At 43.1% G+C, this 18,509-nt stretch overlaps 1 protein-coding gene across 4 annotated transcripts in view; it reads right to left on the bottom strand.

The window, feature by feature from the left end:
• The window catches only part of LOC117811937 (neurexin-1a-like), a 404,484-nt gene that overhangs the window by 125,108 nt on the left and 260,867 nt on the right, over positions 1-18,509 (bottom strand). For all 4 annotated transcript variants that reach the window (XM_034682434.1, XM_034682438.1, XM_034682435.1 and 1 more), the window contains one exon: positions 14,989-15,170. In XM_034682434.1, the coding sequence (XP_034538325.1) occupies positions 14,989-15,170 (182 nt within the window). The remainder of the gene's footprint in view (positions 1-14,988; positions 15,171-18,509) is intronic.

Below are 18,509 nucleotides of genomic sequence, written 5' to 3'. Positions count from 1 at the left end.
CCAATCTGCAGCACCTATTAAGATTTCATGAAGTGGTAATGATTATACAATTACTTCCAGCTTGGAAATACCATAATCATGGCCGCGACGACAGAGGCTTTGCGAGTTTGTGGAGTGGATGTTTATGGATTATATAACAAACAAATGCAGACTACCTGACTGGCTGACCATCGATTTGTGTTGCAATTGACTAAAGGAGGGTGGTGGGCGACACTGGCGCTCAATAGCAGTTACATTTTCATACCAATAACAGCAGCTCTCTGGCCTGTAATTGAGGTGAAGAAGTAGACAGGGTATCTTTAACAAAGATAACCTTCTGTGGACGATGACTCCTCGCTTTGCTTGGATGAGACGTCCAGTCTACTTTACTAGATCGTATCTGGAGCTCTACAAACGTCATAATAAAAGTGTTTGATCTTATTAGGAGGTGTGTCTGATTCAGTTTGCTTGTTGTTGCTTGTTCAGCCCATAGAGTGTATAAAATACAACTCAACCCCTCCTCCGTTTTTCATTCCCTGCACACATGTGTGCTAACAAGGAGCTTAGCAGGGAGGCATGCTAGTTGTAGGCTGTCTTAATAAACACAAAGGTCGGCTTTACTCCCCACGTCTGCAGATTTGAAGATCTAGTGGATGATTTTTTTATTTTTCATGGAAAAGTGCTAGCGCTAGTTAGCATAGCCACATAGCTACATGTTCGTCGCTGTGTACCAAGACACACGTCGACATACTGACAAATAAAACAACAAGAAACATAAAATCTGTGACCACTCGTTCAGAAAGGTCCTGCTGCAGGCGCCTCTCCGTCAGGATCAGATTCTGGATCAAATTCAGAGGGTTGAAGTAACTCGGGTCTGTGAGCAGCCAACATGTAAACATTAGATCAACGTGCTGGAGAGCCAAGGCCACATCCACTTCCTGAGGGGGCGTGGTCAGAGAGCTCATTCTCATTTAAAGGCACAGACACAGAAAACAGCCTGTTCTGAGCAGGGCTGAAAAAGAGGGGTTTACAGGCGAGTGTTTTTTTGAGCAATAAACTTTAAAGACATGTTTTGGGGACCTCTTAGATCAATATATATTGATGAAAAAGAGCATATGTCACCTTTTAAAGGAATTCAAAATGGAGCCCAGAGTACACAAGGATAACCTATAGTAGCTCTAACACTATACTCGATCAGCCGTTATAATGCTTCAGTGGTGAAGGCAGATTAAAACTTTGCCTCCGAGTGTTGAGCTCAGTCAGGATCCTGCAGAGACATAGAATTCCCACAACAATTTTCTACATCTTTTATAGCCGCTCCTTGTCAGACACAAGGCTATTTCATAAAATGCACTGGTGGATTAAAGAGTTAAGAAGAAGCTGATACTTCAAGCATAACTGATTTATTAGGCCAAGAGAAGGGAGGAGACGAAGAGAAGAAAATGAATTAGGCCTCACATGCACTTTTAATTACTGTTGTCAAGGTGTTTGCTTCGCCCTTCTGGGAAAAGCAAACCAAACCATCACTCATACCAGCTACTTAGAAGAGCCAAAGAATGAGCCATAAAGTTTAACACCTCTTCTACGGTGCAACATTTACTGCAACATAAACAAAACTTCTTCCCTGCGACATCTCTCTTTCTCTGCTGCATGGCCGATAAACTGAGCAGAATGAGGCCACACAAGCAGGGGGCTGCTCTTCTCACCTCATGTGCTTACCTTAGGGATAGAAGGGGACAAAGGTACAACAACATGTGCCTGTCTGTTTGATCTCCCTGTATGAGCTGCATTGCACATGTAGGCTGCTGACACGTCATGGGCTGTTTGTTCTTGCACAGGCAGCACTGCTGGCCTTCACTGCACAGCTCTTATTATTGCAGAGAGGGAAGGGATGTGTTTTTTTTTTTATGCACATGTACGCACACACACGCATATTTTTTTTTCTTTTGATGAGGCGGTGGAATAAGCTATCTATGACCAGAGGCTCTGTTAAAGTGCTTGGCTGCAGTGTAACTCTCTTACAGCTGAGAGACAAGACACCGGGCAGACAGTCTACCCTATAACAGTGAGGAAAGTACACAGCAGTCTTGGGATATTTAACTTGAATGTCAAGTGCTGCTTGGTGTATAATTGGAGTTAAAATCTCTGCTGGACCTGAATCATATTGACTGGTGGCTATTGAAGATATAGGTAGGGTCACTAAATCCATTATTCATAAAGAGGGGACAAAGGAGGGTGAGGGTTTCTGCTGACAATGTGGTTGCTCTCCGAGAAGCAGAGACATTTTAAGAGCGGATACAGTTCCCAACCTCAGTCAAGATTGGTTTCAGTTGTGCTCGTTTCCATTCGCCTAAACGATATGTCTGCATCTGTAGCTTCCTGCCGCTCATTTACTCTTAATGTTTTATGAGTCTGTGTGGTTTTTTTGGTTGAAGGCGAACGGTAACAATAGAGCATCACTTCCTTGTTCCTCGGAGAGATGTGGGGGAAAGGAGACCAACTTCAATAACATAAACTGAAGTGAACGAAAAAGAGAATATAAGAAATAAATCAAGTGCTAAAGTCAACTGAGGTAGACCACCGGCAGCAACACACACAAAAAACGCCCACCGAGGCACGCTCCGAAATGTTTCCACAGCAGCAGCACATAATTAAAAACAGCATGCTTGTATGTGTATTATATTTTAAACAGGCTTCGATGGAAGACACAAGGGGCCGAAGATGAGAGCAGTGCAGCAGTGAAAAAGGTAATTAAGTTGACCAGAACAAGGCGAGGCGTGTGTTTAATATTTCATGCGGCCGTACACAGAGCGCTGTGGAAGCCATCAACAACAGGGCACCAATAACAATTATGGAATAATTAGCCGAGAAGCACCCTGGTAGATTTGTCTCTGCAACGCATACGTGTATTAAATTGTTAAAGTAATATTAAACTTTGCTCCGTCTAAGTTGTTACCTTGACTTTTATTTCACTGATTATTAGATTTCTGTACAACAGGAACTTCAAAGGGAGCCAACACTTTTAGAGCTCCCCCTGGTGACTGGCTGCAGTATAGGTCTTAAAACCTGCCTCCTCTGTTATAGGAGATGAAACAAAGGTCAAACTACAAACTTCTGTCACAGCAGTCAGATCTTATCAAGCTGATTTATGTGCAAGTGTTCATCTCTTGGACAAGTTTGTGTCAGTTTATTGATGTTAAAGAGAGGGGATGTGACGTCCTCCTTCAGAAGTCTTTACAAGAATGGCAGAGTAGAGAAGGAGTGGTGAGAGAAAGCATAACAAACACTAACACAAGAGTCATTGAACTTTCCATAGTCATGACTGTCTGCTTGAAATCATAACAAGGATCTGTTTGGTGGACTGTACTGACCTGAGGGATCTTTGCTTATTTATGGTTGGCAGAAAGGTTGTGACATCAGTCTCATGGCTCTACCATCACAATATATCGGCGCCCATTGAGGCGATGATTTAGCTTCACTTAGAGGCGTGTTGTCCATGTTAATTCACAGTCAGTGGATCGGGTCAGATGATTGTAAATGGCTTGCCTGAGGTTCACTGTCCACAGAAAACTGTAAGTCCTGTAATTCCATCAATTGTTTCCAACTCTATGATTCATATGATGAGTCGGTCGGGGAGTTACACAGGGAGTTTTTAATCACAGATGCTGATAATGCTAACAATGCTAGCCCTAATGTGGCTTTACGTTGAGTATGTTGTTGGAACTTAAGTAATCATTGTGGAACTATTTGTTGTTGTCCCTCAAAGAGATGACATTTGATTGAACCAGTGTTCATTTTGGCGGCTATTTTAGATTAAGTCTTATTTTTTAGACGAAAATGTTAGTTTGAGTCATATTTTAGTCTTTAGTTTTTGCCAGAACATCTTCACTCTTCAAATAATTCATGTAGTCAATCAGATATTGGTATCAGGGTTGTACCAAGTGTTAAAAATCGTCAACACTTCACTCTTTTAACACTTTTGCTGGGGTAATATCTTAAGAGAAATAATTCAGCTCGTCTCTGCTAAAATGACAAGAGAAAACATTCTTGATGTGACCACTGTGGCTGTATTTTGATTCTCTTGATTCACAGAGCAATGCCATTAAAGGGCTGTATTGCACATCTACGACGGTCCTTGAATGCACCTGCAGTGACAGGTGCACCGGACAGACAGTCAGTTTACAGCACTCTGAAATGCATTTGCATCTTTGATGACAAGGAGTTGATCAACACTTACTAAATGTGTCTGATGTTTCACTAAACTGGAATAAATCAAGCTGTAGACGGGAGCTTTTTACAGTAATGGCGGCAAAAATTGCAAACGTCAAATAGTCCTAAAACAGAAACAGGCGTCCCACGGTGTCTTTGTCACCAACCCACACCGGGGGGTAAAAATCCTCAATGAAGATGAGACAGAAGCATGGAGGCGGGGAGAGCTGGTTCATAAAGCACACGTGCTGCAGGTAGAGACCAAGCTAACACTGCGCCCCTCAGATAATAACTCAGCCTGTCATGTTCGTCAGAGTTTTTATCATCAGTGATGCACTTCAGATCATCATAGTCTCGTTTAGTGTTGTAGTAAAGACCACGTTAACCAAGACCAAGACATGTCCAAGACCAGTTCACCGAGACCAAGACAAGACCAAGACATTTAGGGATCGAGACCAAATCAAGACCAAGACCAAGGTAGTGCAAGACCGAAACAGGACCAAGACAATATAGATCAATGAAAAATCATAATGAGAGTTAACAAAATAAAACACTTAAATACTGCTGGCCTTATGGCAGCTATGTAAAAGCACTGTCGGCTCATCCTTCCAAAACATCCTGATATATACACCATCCTGAATACTGCCTAAACTAAAAAGAGCTAGTGCTACCTACTCTTTACCTCTTCAACAACTTCTGTAATGACAGGGACACAGAGTGCATCAGTGGTGGTCTTGACTAGTCTTGATATAAAATACTGAGTTCACCCAGTCCAAGACCGAGACAAGACCGGGTAAAAATGCTTTTGAGTCCGAGACGAGACCGAGACCATATAAAAAGGGTCTCGAGTACTACAACACTAGTCTCTTTTTTGACTTGAAAAAATGAGTCCTGGACGAATATTTATTGTCTTAATTTCGTTAACGGAATGAGCACAGGATTGAACCAATCAGAGAACTGCCACATCTGCTGTCTGTCAAAAGCACATTGAAATGCAACAAAGTAGGATGTTTATTTTGTTTCTATTTGTAACTTGAACAAAAAGCAAGAACAAATTAATTTCCTTACCAAGTTATTTTGTTCAACTTATCACCTTGAGCATTTTGAACCGCTGTTTTGTTATTTTGCAAAAGAAAAAAACACATTTAAATCTAAGAAATGTTGCAAGAGGCAGATAAGATTTTACTGCACGCAGTGTTTCTAGAGAAAATATGCTCCATATGTGTTAGTTGGGGACGCTGTACTTCAGTTATCTGCAATGGAGCGAGAAAGAACGAGACTATTTTTATCCCACCCTGAGGGCTGGGGCAGCTGTGTCAAAAGTCAACAACTATGGTGACTCCATGCTGCGCCGCTCCAGTCCCAAACGCACACAAACCCACTCTGCTTTTCACGTCCGGACCCAAGAATGCAAAGATGTTCTGAGATTTGACTTTTAGTGGTGATGAAAATCCACAGAGGATAAAAGATTGCTTGAAATGTGGCGGAGGGAAAATGTGAAACAGCTGATTTATTTATGGGAGTAGAATTTAAATCAAAGAGCTAATACAAACTCCATGTATCCTCTGTAATAACAAACACAATGTCAATGCTCTTAACCTTGTAACCCAGAGAACAGGGAACATGGCTGACAGCGTAACATGGACGATGAAATCAAATTTACCCCATGTTAGCCATGGCAATATTGCTCTGTATGAGGCAGGCTCATAATGTATTGATGTACAGCTTTGGGGATGACAAGCTGTACTCACTGTGATTTGTTACACTAATAAAAGTGAAGACACATTATTGTCCTGCCCTCTCAAATACACATGCACACACATCTTCCTCGCTCTCTCGCTCGCTTGCCTTCTCTCCGATCCTCACACACACACACACACACACACGCTCAGTCCTCTTCATGGACCACTTGGCTTTGTAGTGGCAAAGAGCTTGAACAAATTGAGAAATGATTGGAATTGAAAGATGAGTAATGGTGATTCTAGTGCTGTCCCTTCTCAATATGGAGATGATGAGATTTGATTCTTTGAGGTCAGGTACATCATCCGAGCGGAGTGCCTGCCCCGGCTATGACTAAAAGCGATGGAAGGCCTTTCACTCACACATACGGGCCTTTCGCCACAATCGCTCACTGCTGACACTAAATCAATGCCATGTTTACTTCTGCTATACTCTTCATCGCCAATAACTTCAATTCTGTGTATTAACCGTACGAGCACCATCACCACATAAATACTCCTGTCTCTTCCCGTTCATGTTTGTGTGACTGAATCCACACTGAGGGACTAAATGAGGTCAATGAAGCTCCCCCCCCATCTTCTCCTTCCACTGCTATCTCCTCATCGCGGTCAGCTATTAACTCACCATTACAGTGCCATTAGCCTAGCTTTGCCACATACTGCAACTGCCAAATACACTGACTAGCAAATGGCAGTTCTAGTCCCACTGACACTCAGTGAAATGAGGGGAAAGAAGGGAAAGGGAGAAATGGCATCTGGTTGTGAATTTCAATGTGGCAGAGACGCTAGAGCTGAGGGGTTTGTTAGCATGCGTCGCTGGCATAAATAAAGCCATGATTATCAGTGCTCCATGTTTGATGAATTAATCCCACATACGGAGTATTGGGAAAGAGGGAGGCAAATATATTTGGATTAGAACTGTCCAGAACAAATGGAATAAAGACCTCCAATACGGCCTCAAATGTGGTGACAGATATCGGCCTCAGCACTGTCATTTCCCACAAATGCAAGACTTGCTTAATCTTGGAACATTCTCCAGGATAAACAAATAACTTGGGCATCTTCCCCTTACTGGCATTCTTCTGATGATCCTCAAATTACATGCTCTGTGTAAAGTGTGGAGCACCGAATGCTCAGGCTGTCTGTTTGAAGCGAACGTCCCAGAGAGCCGTGTGTACCGCAAAAGTAGGAGTGACTTGTGTCAGCAGCACAAAGCATGGAAAGTCAAATCACTTGTGAGATGGATGTGTTTACGCCTACCCACTGCTCAGTGGAGCATGACAGTTCGATGATGAATAATGTCATGGGGAGCAAGTCTGTGCTTGGACACTGTTTCTTCAATACCGACGTGTTTCAGCAGAGTTTTTCCATCCTGACCCTACAGGTTTTAAATTATCTGCAAAAGACTAACGTGTGTGTGTGTGTGTGTGTGTGTGTGTGTGTGTGTGTGTGTGTGTGTGTAGACTGATGTACTTTCAAAGTCTGCAACATGTCAACATTGTGATCTTTGTATCTCTGAGTTAAAGGTTGAAACCATGCTGTTTGATTGTTTTGCTCCCCGACGATCGATCTTGTAACCAGGATGACTTTTCACTTGGAAATAAGGAGCCTGGTTTTGAATCAGCTCAAAATGCATTACATCACCTCGGTACGAATACACCACACCAGCCTTATACTGGGTTTGTTACCATAGCAACAGCTGATAAAGTAAAGTTGAGGAAAAGTGTGAAGCAACTGTTCAAACACAAAACACCCAACAAATAAAACATATTCATAAACGTTGAGCTGGGGATGTAATCAAACACATGATCTGCGCACACAAACAGGTAAACAGCAGGAGGTTTCACATGTTGTCATGTGGTGGTGACGTGATACCTGTCACCTGCTCTGGAGGTCTGCTAATAACTGACCGATGTGCCTCTAAGCAGCACAGGAAAGCTATAAACCAGTGTCTCCTGAGGGTGTTGCGCGCAGGTCCGCTCTGAGTCTGTGTGCAGAGCGAGCGCCAGATGCAATTACTGGGTCTGAGACCCGAACACGGGGAGCAGATGAGAATAAGAACCTTTCTCTGCGCAGGTGTTTTAATAAGAGCATAGGGGATAGCGTGACACTGGATTGTCTCCTGAGACGCGCAGCACCTCTCCAAGGTAACGATCTCACCTGTAGCATCAACTCACACTGCCAGGTGTTTCCTTAATGAAGCACGCGATAGTGCATAGTCAAAACTCCACCAGGAGGGTGAGCTGCAAAAACACATAAAAGATGACATTTTCTTTAGCGTGAACACTCAGACAGTTGGCCTGAGAGTCTCTTTTCTTAAGCTGTTTAACATGATTAATAGGGCAGACAGCAGGAGTTGAAGCTGCAATTAAAGGTGTCTTCAGTCAAAAGAAGTACCTCTTTTCTAGTACACAGCTAAAGGAGGACTGAGGGGAGCCGTGCTCCACCAGAGAAGTCATTATTTCTCCTCCATACCCTCTCTTCTATGGAATACATTAACTTCATAGTGCTGTCTTATCCGGAGTGCCTTCATTGCTTGTTTTTTCATTTTTTTTTTTAAGGGATGCATGCAATTAGAAGAAGGGAAAGAAGAAAGTGTTTGGAATAGTCCCCAGCCCCCACACAGAGATTGAGTACCAGCACAAAACAAGCTCAGTGGGCCCCTCGGGGCCCTGCCTGAGACTGTGAAGAGCCTCTGATAGTTGCTGTCACCGCTGCTCATTGACAACAAAAACAGGAGGAAAACAACTGCAAAGCCTCCATTTCACTGAGTAAATGGCTTCCTAAAAAAGTGCGGATGGATTTCCAATAACAGACGCTGGCCTTGTTTGTGCAGGAAAATGAATGATACTTCCTTTGTGGGAGATAAAATACCTCAATAGCATCAAAGTGAATTCTACCTGGATATTTTGTGCTAAATTATACAGATCCTGCACAGTAAATCATTGTTGCGTGTTTAACATTGCAGATGCTTCACCCACATCGTATAAACTTTGTTCCAGCTCTTCTTCTGTATGAATCACCCTGCTGCAAGGAACCAGGATCATTACATTCATCATTTGCATAAAGTTATTTTAAATATTTCCCCGACTTTCTGCAATTAATTTTATATATTCCGATTCTCTTGCCAGGGCACACTATCATGCACAGACAAGTCTTATATTCACATGGGATTCTTCTTGGAGGAGCCTCATGAATATGCTTCACCTTTGGAAAAGTGAGAGGGTTTCTGGAGAATCATCATAATTGGAGAAACGGGAGCGGTGATATTACGAATCCATTCCTCCTTCCGTGTGCGCTACAGTAATGAGCCTGAGGAAAGTGATTGTCGTACATTTGATGGTTCACTGACTTCCCAGTCATTGTCTTTATCTGCTACAGGAAAGGAGAGGCGGGGGGAAGGATCGCAATTCCTTTGAGGCGCATTTAAATCATAGTCCCCACATATTACTCTGAAAAATTCCCTCTAGAGAGTGTGAACTGAGATGGCGTCCTTCAAGCCCCGCTGGGTTTTCTGTCATCATGAAATGGGAGCAGGAGATTAGGGGGGTGAGGGATGTAGAAGATGGAGAGGGAGGGGGGTAAATACTGAAATCTGGTCTAATCCCATCTCATACGGCTGAAGATACACTCTTCCAAAGACATTCCTGCTCAGAGCTGAGGTAAATGCAAGGAAGCAGGGGGGATACCTCTGGGAATGAAGCTTGTAATGGGTTGTTTTGGAAATGTGCATCTCTGAAACAACTTCAGAAAAGGTCTATACATATTCAGCTCCGGCAATCAACATCTGTCACACTAATCTAAGATCTTAAGCTTGTTTGACTCAAGAAACTAAAACAATTGGACCAAGCTGAGTGGAACTATCTTGCCTCACATACAATGGGGTAGCAAATGGTCCCATAGAGTCATTATAATGTTATTTTATTTAATTTTTCAGCACGAGCCTCTGAGGGTGCAGTTCAACCAGATAAGGTTTTTGCAGGTGACTAGCTGAGTGCTGCTTTTCTCGCGTAAGAAAGGCATCAAAGTGGCAATTTTTCACAGCTCATTGTGTTTAATGGAGTGCTGTAAAACACGTCCTTTCCTGTGTAATTAATGAGAAGCAGACAGAGGTGTGAAGCACATATCTAGAGGGTTTGTATCATAAGCATTGCAATTTCATAATATACTGTGATTTAATTTGATGCTGTCTTTCAATGTAACTGCAGCACAAAGTGAAAAAATATCCATTACAGCAATTACATATATCAGTGAGCCTGACTGTGTTGGATTAGAGCAAGTTTTTTAAACATAATTCAAACATAAATGAAGTTTTTTATCACTTAATGTTATAAAAAAAAACATTATTCATTCAGTCCCACTAAAGTTCTGCACACCATTGATGCAGCTTTCAATGCACAGAATGAAAACATTGTAACACTTCCATATTGTGAGGTTTGTGCATACATCAACCCTGACACTCCTCTGAAAAAAAAACCCATGAATAAAATCAAGAGCATGACCTGTTTTGCCCTCTTCCTGCCTCTTCTGTGTCTCTCCAAAACTCCTTTTTTCTCTCACGCTTCTCTCATTTTCTAATGAAATGCAACGTTTCACAAAGCCCCCAGATTAATGTGCAGAAATAAATAAATAAGAGGAAGCATTCAGAGTGACTGCTGATGCGAGAGGAGAGGGGATTCTCACAACCCACTGCCCCTGCTGTAAGAACATGCCTTATCAACATTTTCTCCCCTGTAAAATGTCAATGGAATGCTTCACATTTAATCAACAAGGCCGCGCATGCATCTGCTGTGAGCTGCATGATCTCTCTGCCTTGTTATACCATGTGAGACTCCCCTCCCTCACCTCCCCTCACACTCAGCTCCACTCTGCAGTGAACCTTAAAACATGCTCAGAGGCAGAAACAGTCTTCTTAGAGATGTTTCCCCCCTCAATATGACCTCTGCTTTTCCTGGGCATACTTCTCTTCCTGATCTATCTCTCCCGTGGACTGAGAGGTGTTGTAGAGTATTGCGTGAGTTTTACCTTTTCATGTGTCCAATGAGTGTCGCAAGCAAGCCCAGTGTGTCATCTTTAAACAGGAGGATTTGAGGAATGAGGAAAATGGCTGTATTTATAGAGTATTTGATTTTCTGCTGAGGAAGCTGCTTTGATTAGGACTCTGAATGACTCAGTCCAATCATATGAAACTTTAAATATCAAACTGGAGCTAGCCAATATCTTTACTACAAATAGAGAAAACTAAGTTGAAGGTTAGAGAGCTAGAGGTTGTTTTAGGAGGATCTAACACTGACTGTGTGTGACCTTTTGTAAGTTTAGAAAACACATTTAATTTCTTAACTATAGATTCTGACTGATCCTGTCAGTTGCCTAAATATTTAATTATCAATGAAGGGACAGCTCTGTGCATTCCTCTCTTAATGGATAGTGACTCATCGGATCGCTGCAGCAGTCTAATAAACTCAGCCTTCCTCCTGCTTTAATAAGAACTAAGTAAACTTCCTGGACACAGTGGCTGAGTCACTTTAGCTGCTAACATTACCGTTAGCTTACTAATGGTAATGTAATCAACATTCCAAGAAGGCAAACTTTAGCATTACACTCACATCTCAGGGTGCATCCTGAACAGATCTCTGATAAAGTTTGAGTTTGTCCACAATTTGTCCTTGATGGTTCTTCTACATATCAAACATGTTTCACTGCTTTTGTTTGCATTTGCTGCAAAGTCTCATGATTTGTGGCACCTATTTAGGCACCTGGTAGACGCTGTTGCTGAACAAGACGTGCAGCTTGTGAACATGCATGCATGTGAACACACATTTGTGCTCTTATTCAAGACTAAACCAAGTATCAGGGTTAAATAAATACATAGAAATAGTCTTAATTTCTTTTTTTCTTTTTTTCATATATATATATATATATATATATATATATATATATTTGCCTTTTTGCCTTTGTTTGATAGGACAGCTGAAGAGAGACAGGAAATGTGGGGAGTAGAGATCGGGGGAAGACATGCAGGAAATGGTCAGCTGGCTGGGAATCGAACCGGCGACCCCTGCAACGAGGACTGAAGCCTGTGAATGTGGGGCGCTTACACAGCTAGGCCACTAGCGCCCCAAAATAGTCTTAATTTGTGAATAAATTGGATTCTTTCTCTCCATTTTTAAAGTCAGTGTTTGAGTCCGGATTGCCTCACAAGTCATGGAAATCAGGACTTGAGTCGCCTGAAGTTTGAGTCCTTGACTCGAGTGCTACAACACTAGTTCTTACTGTAAGTTATAACAGATCGGGGCGCTGGTGGCCTAGCGGTCTAAGCGCCCCACAAACAGAGGCTACAGTCCTCGTTGCAGAGGTTGCCGGTTCAACACCCGACTGCCACCATGCACTGCATGTCTTCCAGTGGCGGTTCTGGGGAGGGGCCAACAGGGGCTAGTGCCCCTGTAAAACTGAACCTGGACCCCCCTGTGGCCCCCCCCTCCACACCAGACAAATATTATACAATAAAAAAAGCTTTGGTATTGCGCCAATGTTACAGGCGGAACATATGCGTGTGGCACTTGGTTCCAGTCCCTTAGAGCGCTAAGGGACTCACGTTGAGTGTAAACAGCCAAACAGCTGCTGTCAGTCTGCATTCGGATCTAGTACACAGTAGTATATATGTCTAGTATATAGGGATGCACTGATGTTTTGCTAGTTTGTTCTCAGCCAGTCCTCGCCCTTCTCAGTCTCTTTTGTCAGGGTTGAATGTGTCCCTCTGACAACACCCTTGGCCCCTAGCTTGGCCCCCCCAGTAAAATTGGTCTAGAACCGCCACTGTCTTCCCCCCTCTCTACTCCCCACACTTCCTGTCTCTCTTCAGCTGTCCTATCTTAAAAAGCCCCAAAAATATAACTTAAAAAAAAAAAAGTTAAAAAGGCAGAAGTAACACAATTATTTTTGAATAATCAGGATAATGTATTTTCAGGTTATTGGTTTTCTAGTACGCAGCCATGTATTACCAGGATAGTTCACAGGGAGCATGTTGTTCCATGTGTTTTCATCCTTTAGCGATACAACAGCAAGTGTGCAGACAAGCACATGAGAAAATCAGTATGTACATGAAATCAGCACTGCAGTGGGATGAGCTACCAAGCAAATCCCTTTAATTTAAAAAGGAACTTGAAGGAGATGACATTTTCACTTCTCACATGGAAATCGTGCTGAAAGAAATATCTGTCTGCTTCATCCCCGTTCAGGTGTTTCGAGCAGGTGGACAGGAGCCCAGACACATCAGAGAGAGCGTATCTGTCCCTCCACACTGACATTTTGATTTATGTTCTTTAAACATCTTGTGTGCGTCGCTGCTTGGCTGTAAGTGATGAACGGTGTGAAAAAGGATATATCCTTCTAAATTAGCTGGTTCTTTCTGAATTAAAATCAGGGGCTCAATATCAACCGGTCTTATGATTTAGGAAGAAAAACGGAGGCAAAAAGGCAAATCCACACAGTTTAGCGTACAGAAGTGTCTCAGACGAACAACATTATGGGCCGTCTGTGTCCTCAGGACAGGCCTGCTAATGTCATTGCATGCTTACTGTATGTGTGACTCTGTGTGTGGGCAGCTTGGTTTGAGGAAAACTTCAAGATCAATTTGTGTGTGTGTTGTCTGGTCAGGCGCTTTCCTCTGTGTGTGTGTATGTGTGTGTGTGTGAAATGTTCCTGCATGCTCCTGGCCAACATCAATGTTGTCATGCACTTTTGGGGGCGGGGCTGCCCTGGCTGGTGCAAGCCTGCAAGCCCTGTTGTACATTTTCTTTAGTTTTATGGGTAACTTGCTTGAAAATAGATTAACAACAAAAGCAGATATTTAAACCTGCATAGTACCAAACTGGCAAGCACAAAAATCCTGTGGACATGTACAGGGTGAATAAAACACTTGTGCAATTTGTGTTTCAGATTATTGTCGGTCCTGTTTGACCTAAAATAAAGCATCTTTGAGTGCACAATGTGCCTCTTCAGGGGATTCAAAATCCAAACTGATTCACAAACAGGGTGCATGAACTACTTCCCTTTAAAACTGAGCATGCACACACTGTGAAATCAATAATGCTGGTTGTCAGGAGGTGACATAACCAGAATCTGCTTCAGATCAGGTCAGAATTCTTATGTCAAAACGTAAACTGTGTACTTCCATCTTTTCCCTCTGGCCAGCAGGAGGGGCTGCAACCAGCACTGCACCCCTCACCCCCTCAAACACACACACACACACACACACACACACACACACACACACACACGCATCCTCTAATAAGTGTTGTCAGTAAGTGGGTGCTACCGAGATGGAGGTCATATGGTTGCCAGCAGAATTATGTCCAGGTCAGAAGTGCACTATATGGAGCTAACCCTTATTAGTGCACCGTTTCCCTCAGCTCCTGCTGCAGTCACAGCAGCCGTAACACACAGACAAGAGGAGGTGAGCAAGCATGGGCTCACTCAAACACACACACACACACACACACACACACACACACACACACACACACATACACATACACACACACACACACACACAACAATGATGTACTGCTGGTCATGCATGATGTAAGTGCCATTAAACATGGCTCCCTCCCTTTTTTCTGGTAATTGAGCTCAGTGCAATTACCAACACTATTTAAGCCCAGGAAACTTGGCTTCAGTTCTTTGGTACTTGTCCTGATTACTACTTCATGGGAATTGTGTTGTAGTGGTTTGATTACTTAGAGAGGGAAAGCGTTGTGTTTCTGTTTTCAAATATTGAATACTAAGGTCTTGAATTTACAGTGACTACTCTGGTAATTCCCTTTGAAACAGTTGTGTGGATTTTGTTTTATGATTTCACAATTTACAGTTACAAGACGGCTCAACAACGGCCGTTAGATCCTGCACCACACATGCAAACTGTGATTGGTATTTGGTCAGTCTTTTTTTGCTTGATCTAATGAGTGTAAAGTGTCAAAAAGGAAAAACCTAAGCAGTGTGCTTTGGATCATTTGGTCCAACGCTCTTGGAATGATGTTTAGAAAAAAAGTTCTGGACTTACGATGTGAAGCTTCAAGAAGTCTCCAAGACCAGAGGAGCTATCCACCCTCACCAGGACAGCATCCTTCAGGTGCGTGCTGAAGCCGATGGCTAGCCGGTCTGCCCTCGTGCTGGGACGGTCGTTTGGCGGCCACGTGTATGTGATCAGTCCACCATCTCGCCCAAATATGTAGGTTGTTCCCGCTGGAGACAAACACAAGGAGAGAGAAGAAACAGAAGACATTAATAGTGTATTTACCCTCTGCAACCGTGAACCAGGTGTGAACCGCCTGCTGTAAACACAGCACATTATTAACAAGTCGGCATTGATGCCACGAGTAAGGAGCACCGTCAGTCTGGAGTGTTTTATTGTCCTGAGTAATGTCTCTGCAAAGCACTGAGGAACATATCACTCTTGAACAGCTCTCAGCTCCGTTGGATGGCTTAAGCACACTCATGTCAATTCATGAGAAGGAGGGAATACAGCAGGAATGAAGGAGGCAGGTACTGATGCCACTTTCCTCATAATGCTGCACAATTACTCAGGTTTATTGCCACTGATGCTTCAACCTCCAGAGAGAAGAGATACAACTCAACGCTAGCGGTTGTGTCCCCGGTTCCTGTGTTACCAGCATGCCAAACGGGCACCTCCCTGCTCTCGTGTTTCATTATCAGCCTCAGAGGTAGACTCCGCCGGCAGCATCACTGACTGACTGCTCCATTTCTGCCCTTCTTATGACCTCAAAACTGTCTCTGTCCTGAGTGGCAGCATTACCTCGTTGTCTTTAGCCGCCTCATGAAAGGTTTGAACATGACCTGCTGGAGAGAAGAGTGCTTCTAATTACCTAGCTATTCAGCGAGAAAGAGCCCTGCAGCATAATGCCAGTGACCTAGTCAAATTGAGGGTTTGAAATAAGGCCTTCTTGACTAATAAAAGAAGTGGTCTATTAAAAAGTGGGACAATTTATTCATGTAAAAAAAAAAAAAAGACGCAGATTCGGGTTTTTGATGCAAGCCAACCATCCAGCGCTTCACAATTTCAGAGCTGTCAGAGTTGTCTCAATCAAATAAAGGACTATTTCGCCCCCAATTAGAAACCTTCATTAGGATAGCGTTTCAATTCATTTCTGCCAAAGACGTAGAAAAGTATGGCCGGGGAAAGAAAAAGTGTGTATATGTGAGTGCTATTGTGCATGAGTGAGTATGTGATTGGGAAATAAATGCCTGAGAGAAAGCCTGAAAATGAATGCAGCTGTCAGATTAGCATAAAAACGGCTATCTTCATGAAAAATTAGACAGGGAGCTCTGCTGGTGTGTTGTTCCTTTACATGTGTGCGTGAGAGAAACACGGATGGATGGAGAAAGAAAGAGAGAGAGAGAGAGAGACGGAGTGTGTTAATATTCACAGTAGCAGGGAGTTAAACAGCCTTAGCCTGAACAATAGATTATAAATCATTGTGACTGTAATTCCAATATTTTCTTGTAAACCAGTTCACAAGGATATAAAAACCATTGATATATTTTGCATTTGGTTCTTTCCGCCTGTTGTTTTCTTCCCTCTGGCTTCACTTCTCAGCAGACTGATTAAAGTGCGTCACTCTACTCTCAAGTTCATTTTCCAATTTCATTCCCTCATTCAAGTCGATACTCACTGTCAACCATTAGCTAAAAAGAATTGCTTCATTAATTAACGATAATGTGATTAACAAATGGTGTCGGGACACACAGATCTGTGGTGGGATTTATTGTTTTCATAACGCATAACTCGCATCTGTAAAATGAAATAACACTGTTAGCATTCTTGTTCGACTAATGGATAAAGCGTTATGAAGCTTGATGACTTCTACAAAAGGAAAAGACATTATGTGTAATATATTTGCGAGGCGGGCTTCATTCCTCTTTCATGAAGTCTGGCGGCTACAGCTGAAAAACCCCTCCGTGTTCTGTTCCCGTTAATGCACATCTGATGCTGGCCTCTTCACAGAGCAATCTCCTATTCATGTAGCTCTCGCCGGACTGTTGTCACTGTCTCAGAGTTTTTTCGCCCCCCAGCCACCAAACACTTGCTCCGTACTCTGGCTTATTATAATTAAGCTCTTTTAAACCATGTCAGTGTTGGAACTCACTGGGCCCTCAAGCATCCATTCCACCCCTCTGTCTATTCATACGATATGACACCCACTTTTTTGCTTCTGACAGCTTATTTACTGATGGTGACCTCCACTGAAAACACACTAAAATACAAAGTTGGCTCATTTCATCGGACCGCAGTCCAGATCTGGCTTGTGACGCCCTTAAGCTAAATGGATAAACACCAAGGCTGCCATGTCAAGGCATCAGGGGTCAACTAAACTCTGTGACATGCAGATTATATAAATGCTTCCAAAACAGATTCAAACAGTGCGAATAATAAGGCTGCCGATATGTTGTGAAGCAGTCTAAAATCCATACAGGCATGTGAGACTAGTGGAAAGACTCCTTGAGGGACCGTTGAGGATTAAGATACACGGAGAAAACACAGCTAATGCACACCTACACAGCAGTGCAGTGGCATGAAATCAGCCGACACGTGCCTGTGTAACTCCAGTGGTGGGAGTAATTATGCACAGGCTCCATATTTGTTATTTAGGCTCCCTCCTGGGAAACTGGGTCCTGATATGGATCTGTTGTAGTCATTAGATACAGTAGCGTCCTGGAAATACTTGCCTGTTTGTTGTCTCTTTAGTTTGACAAGAGTTTCAGTTTATTCCCCCTTCACCCACAGTCTAATAAAAAACAAATGAAAGGACAAGATGTTGGAGGTAATGAGGGGAGTTTTTTGAGAAAGTGCTCAGAGGTGTAGAGCTAAACAATACAAGCAAACAGAATGTAATTAAGATGTTCTTGCTGCACGTATCCCCTCATGCATTTGTATCTCTTACATTCATATGCATTTCCCCAGAGAAGTCACGGAGCAGGAGGAAGCACTGCATTTCAAGCACGTTTTTTTTGCAAGGTCTTACTCCCAGCTACTGCAGATGATCAGACCTCCAGCGTGAACTCCTCAACCACAAGCCCCCCTGCCCCTGCTGAAGGATAATGAATTAATCTGTCCTCATGTTGGACTACATCGCGAGCTGGCTGCTCTCTGCTGTGTCACTTAACATCAAAGAAGATAAACATTGGCAGATCAAACACTCTGCTTTCATTAAAAATGTAGCACCATCCCAGGAGCTCTCCTGCGCTCGGCCAAAGAGGTGTGTGGGATAGTCGGCTGCAGGATAGCAAACATGGCCTGTGTGTTATAGAGCCCTCTTGGCACTGACTTCACAATGTCTCAATCTGTTTCTGGTGGAACGGAGCAGGAGCATATAGCAAACTGGCCCCTGAGCTCTGAATGTTAAATAAACTGCTCGGTGTCATATGAAGAGGCGGGAAGGTGTGAGTAAAGGAAAGAGTGCTGGCTCCGTGCCCTGGTGAAGCACTTGTAGGGTAGTGAGGATACACAAACCAGGCAGTGTGTTACTGTACTCCGAGCAGCTGAGGTCACGCCTGCATCCCAGA

Source organism: Notolabrus celidotus, chromosome 4 (assembly GCF_009762535.1).
Source record: "Notolabrus celidotus isolate fNotCel1 chromosome 4, fNotCel1.pri, whole genome shotgun sequence".
NCBI lineage: Eukaryota > Metazoa > Chordata > Actinopteri > Labriformes > Labridae > Notolabrus > Notolabrus celidotus.
The sequence above is the reverse complement of the archived record's forward strand: the minus strand, read 5'-3'. Positions and strand labels throughout refer to the sequence as shown.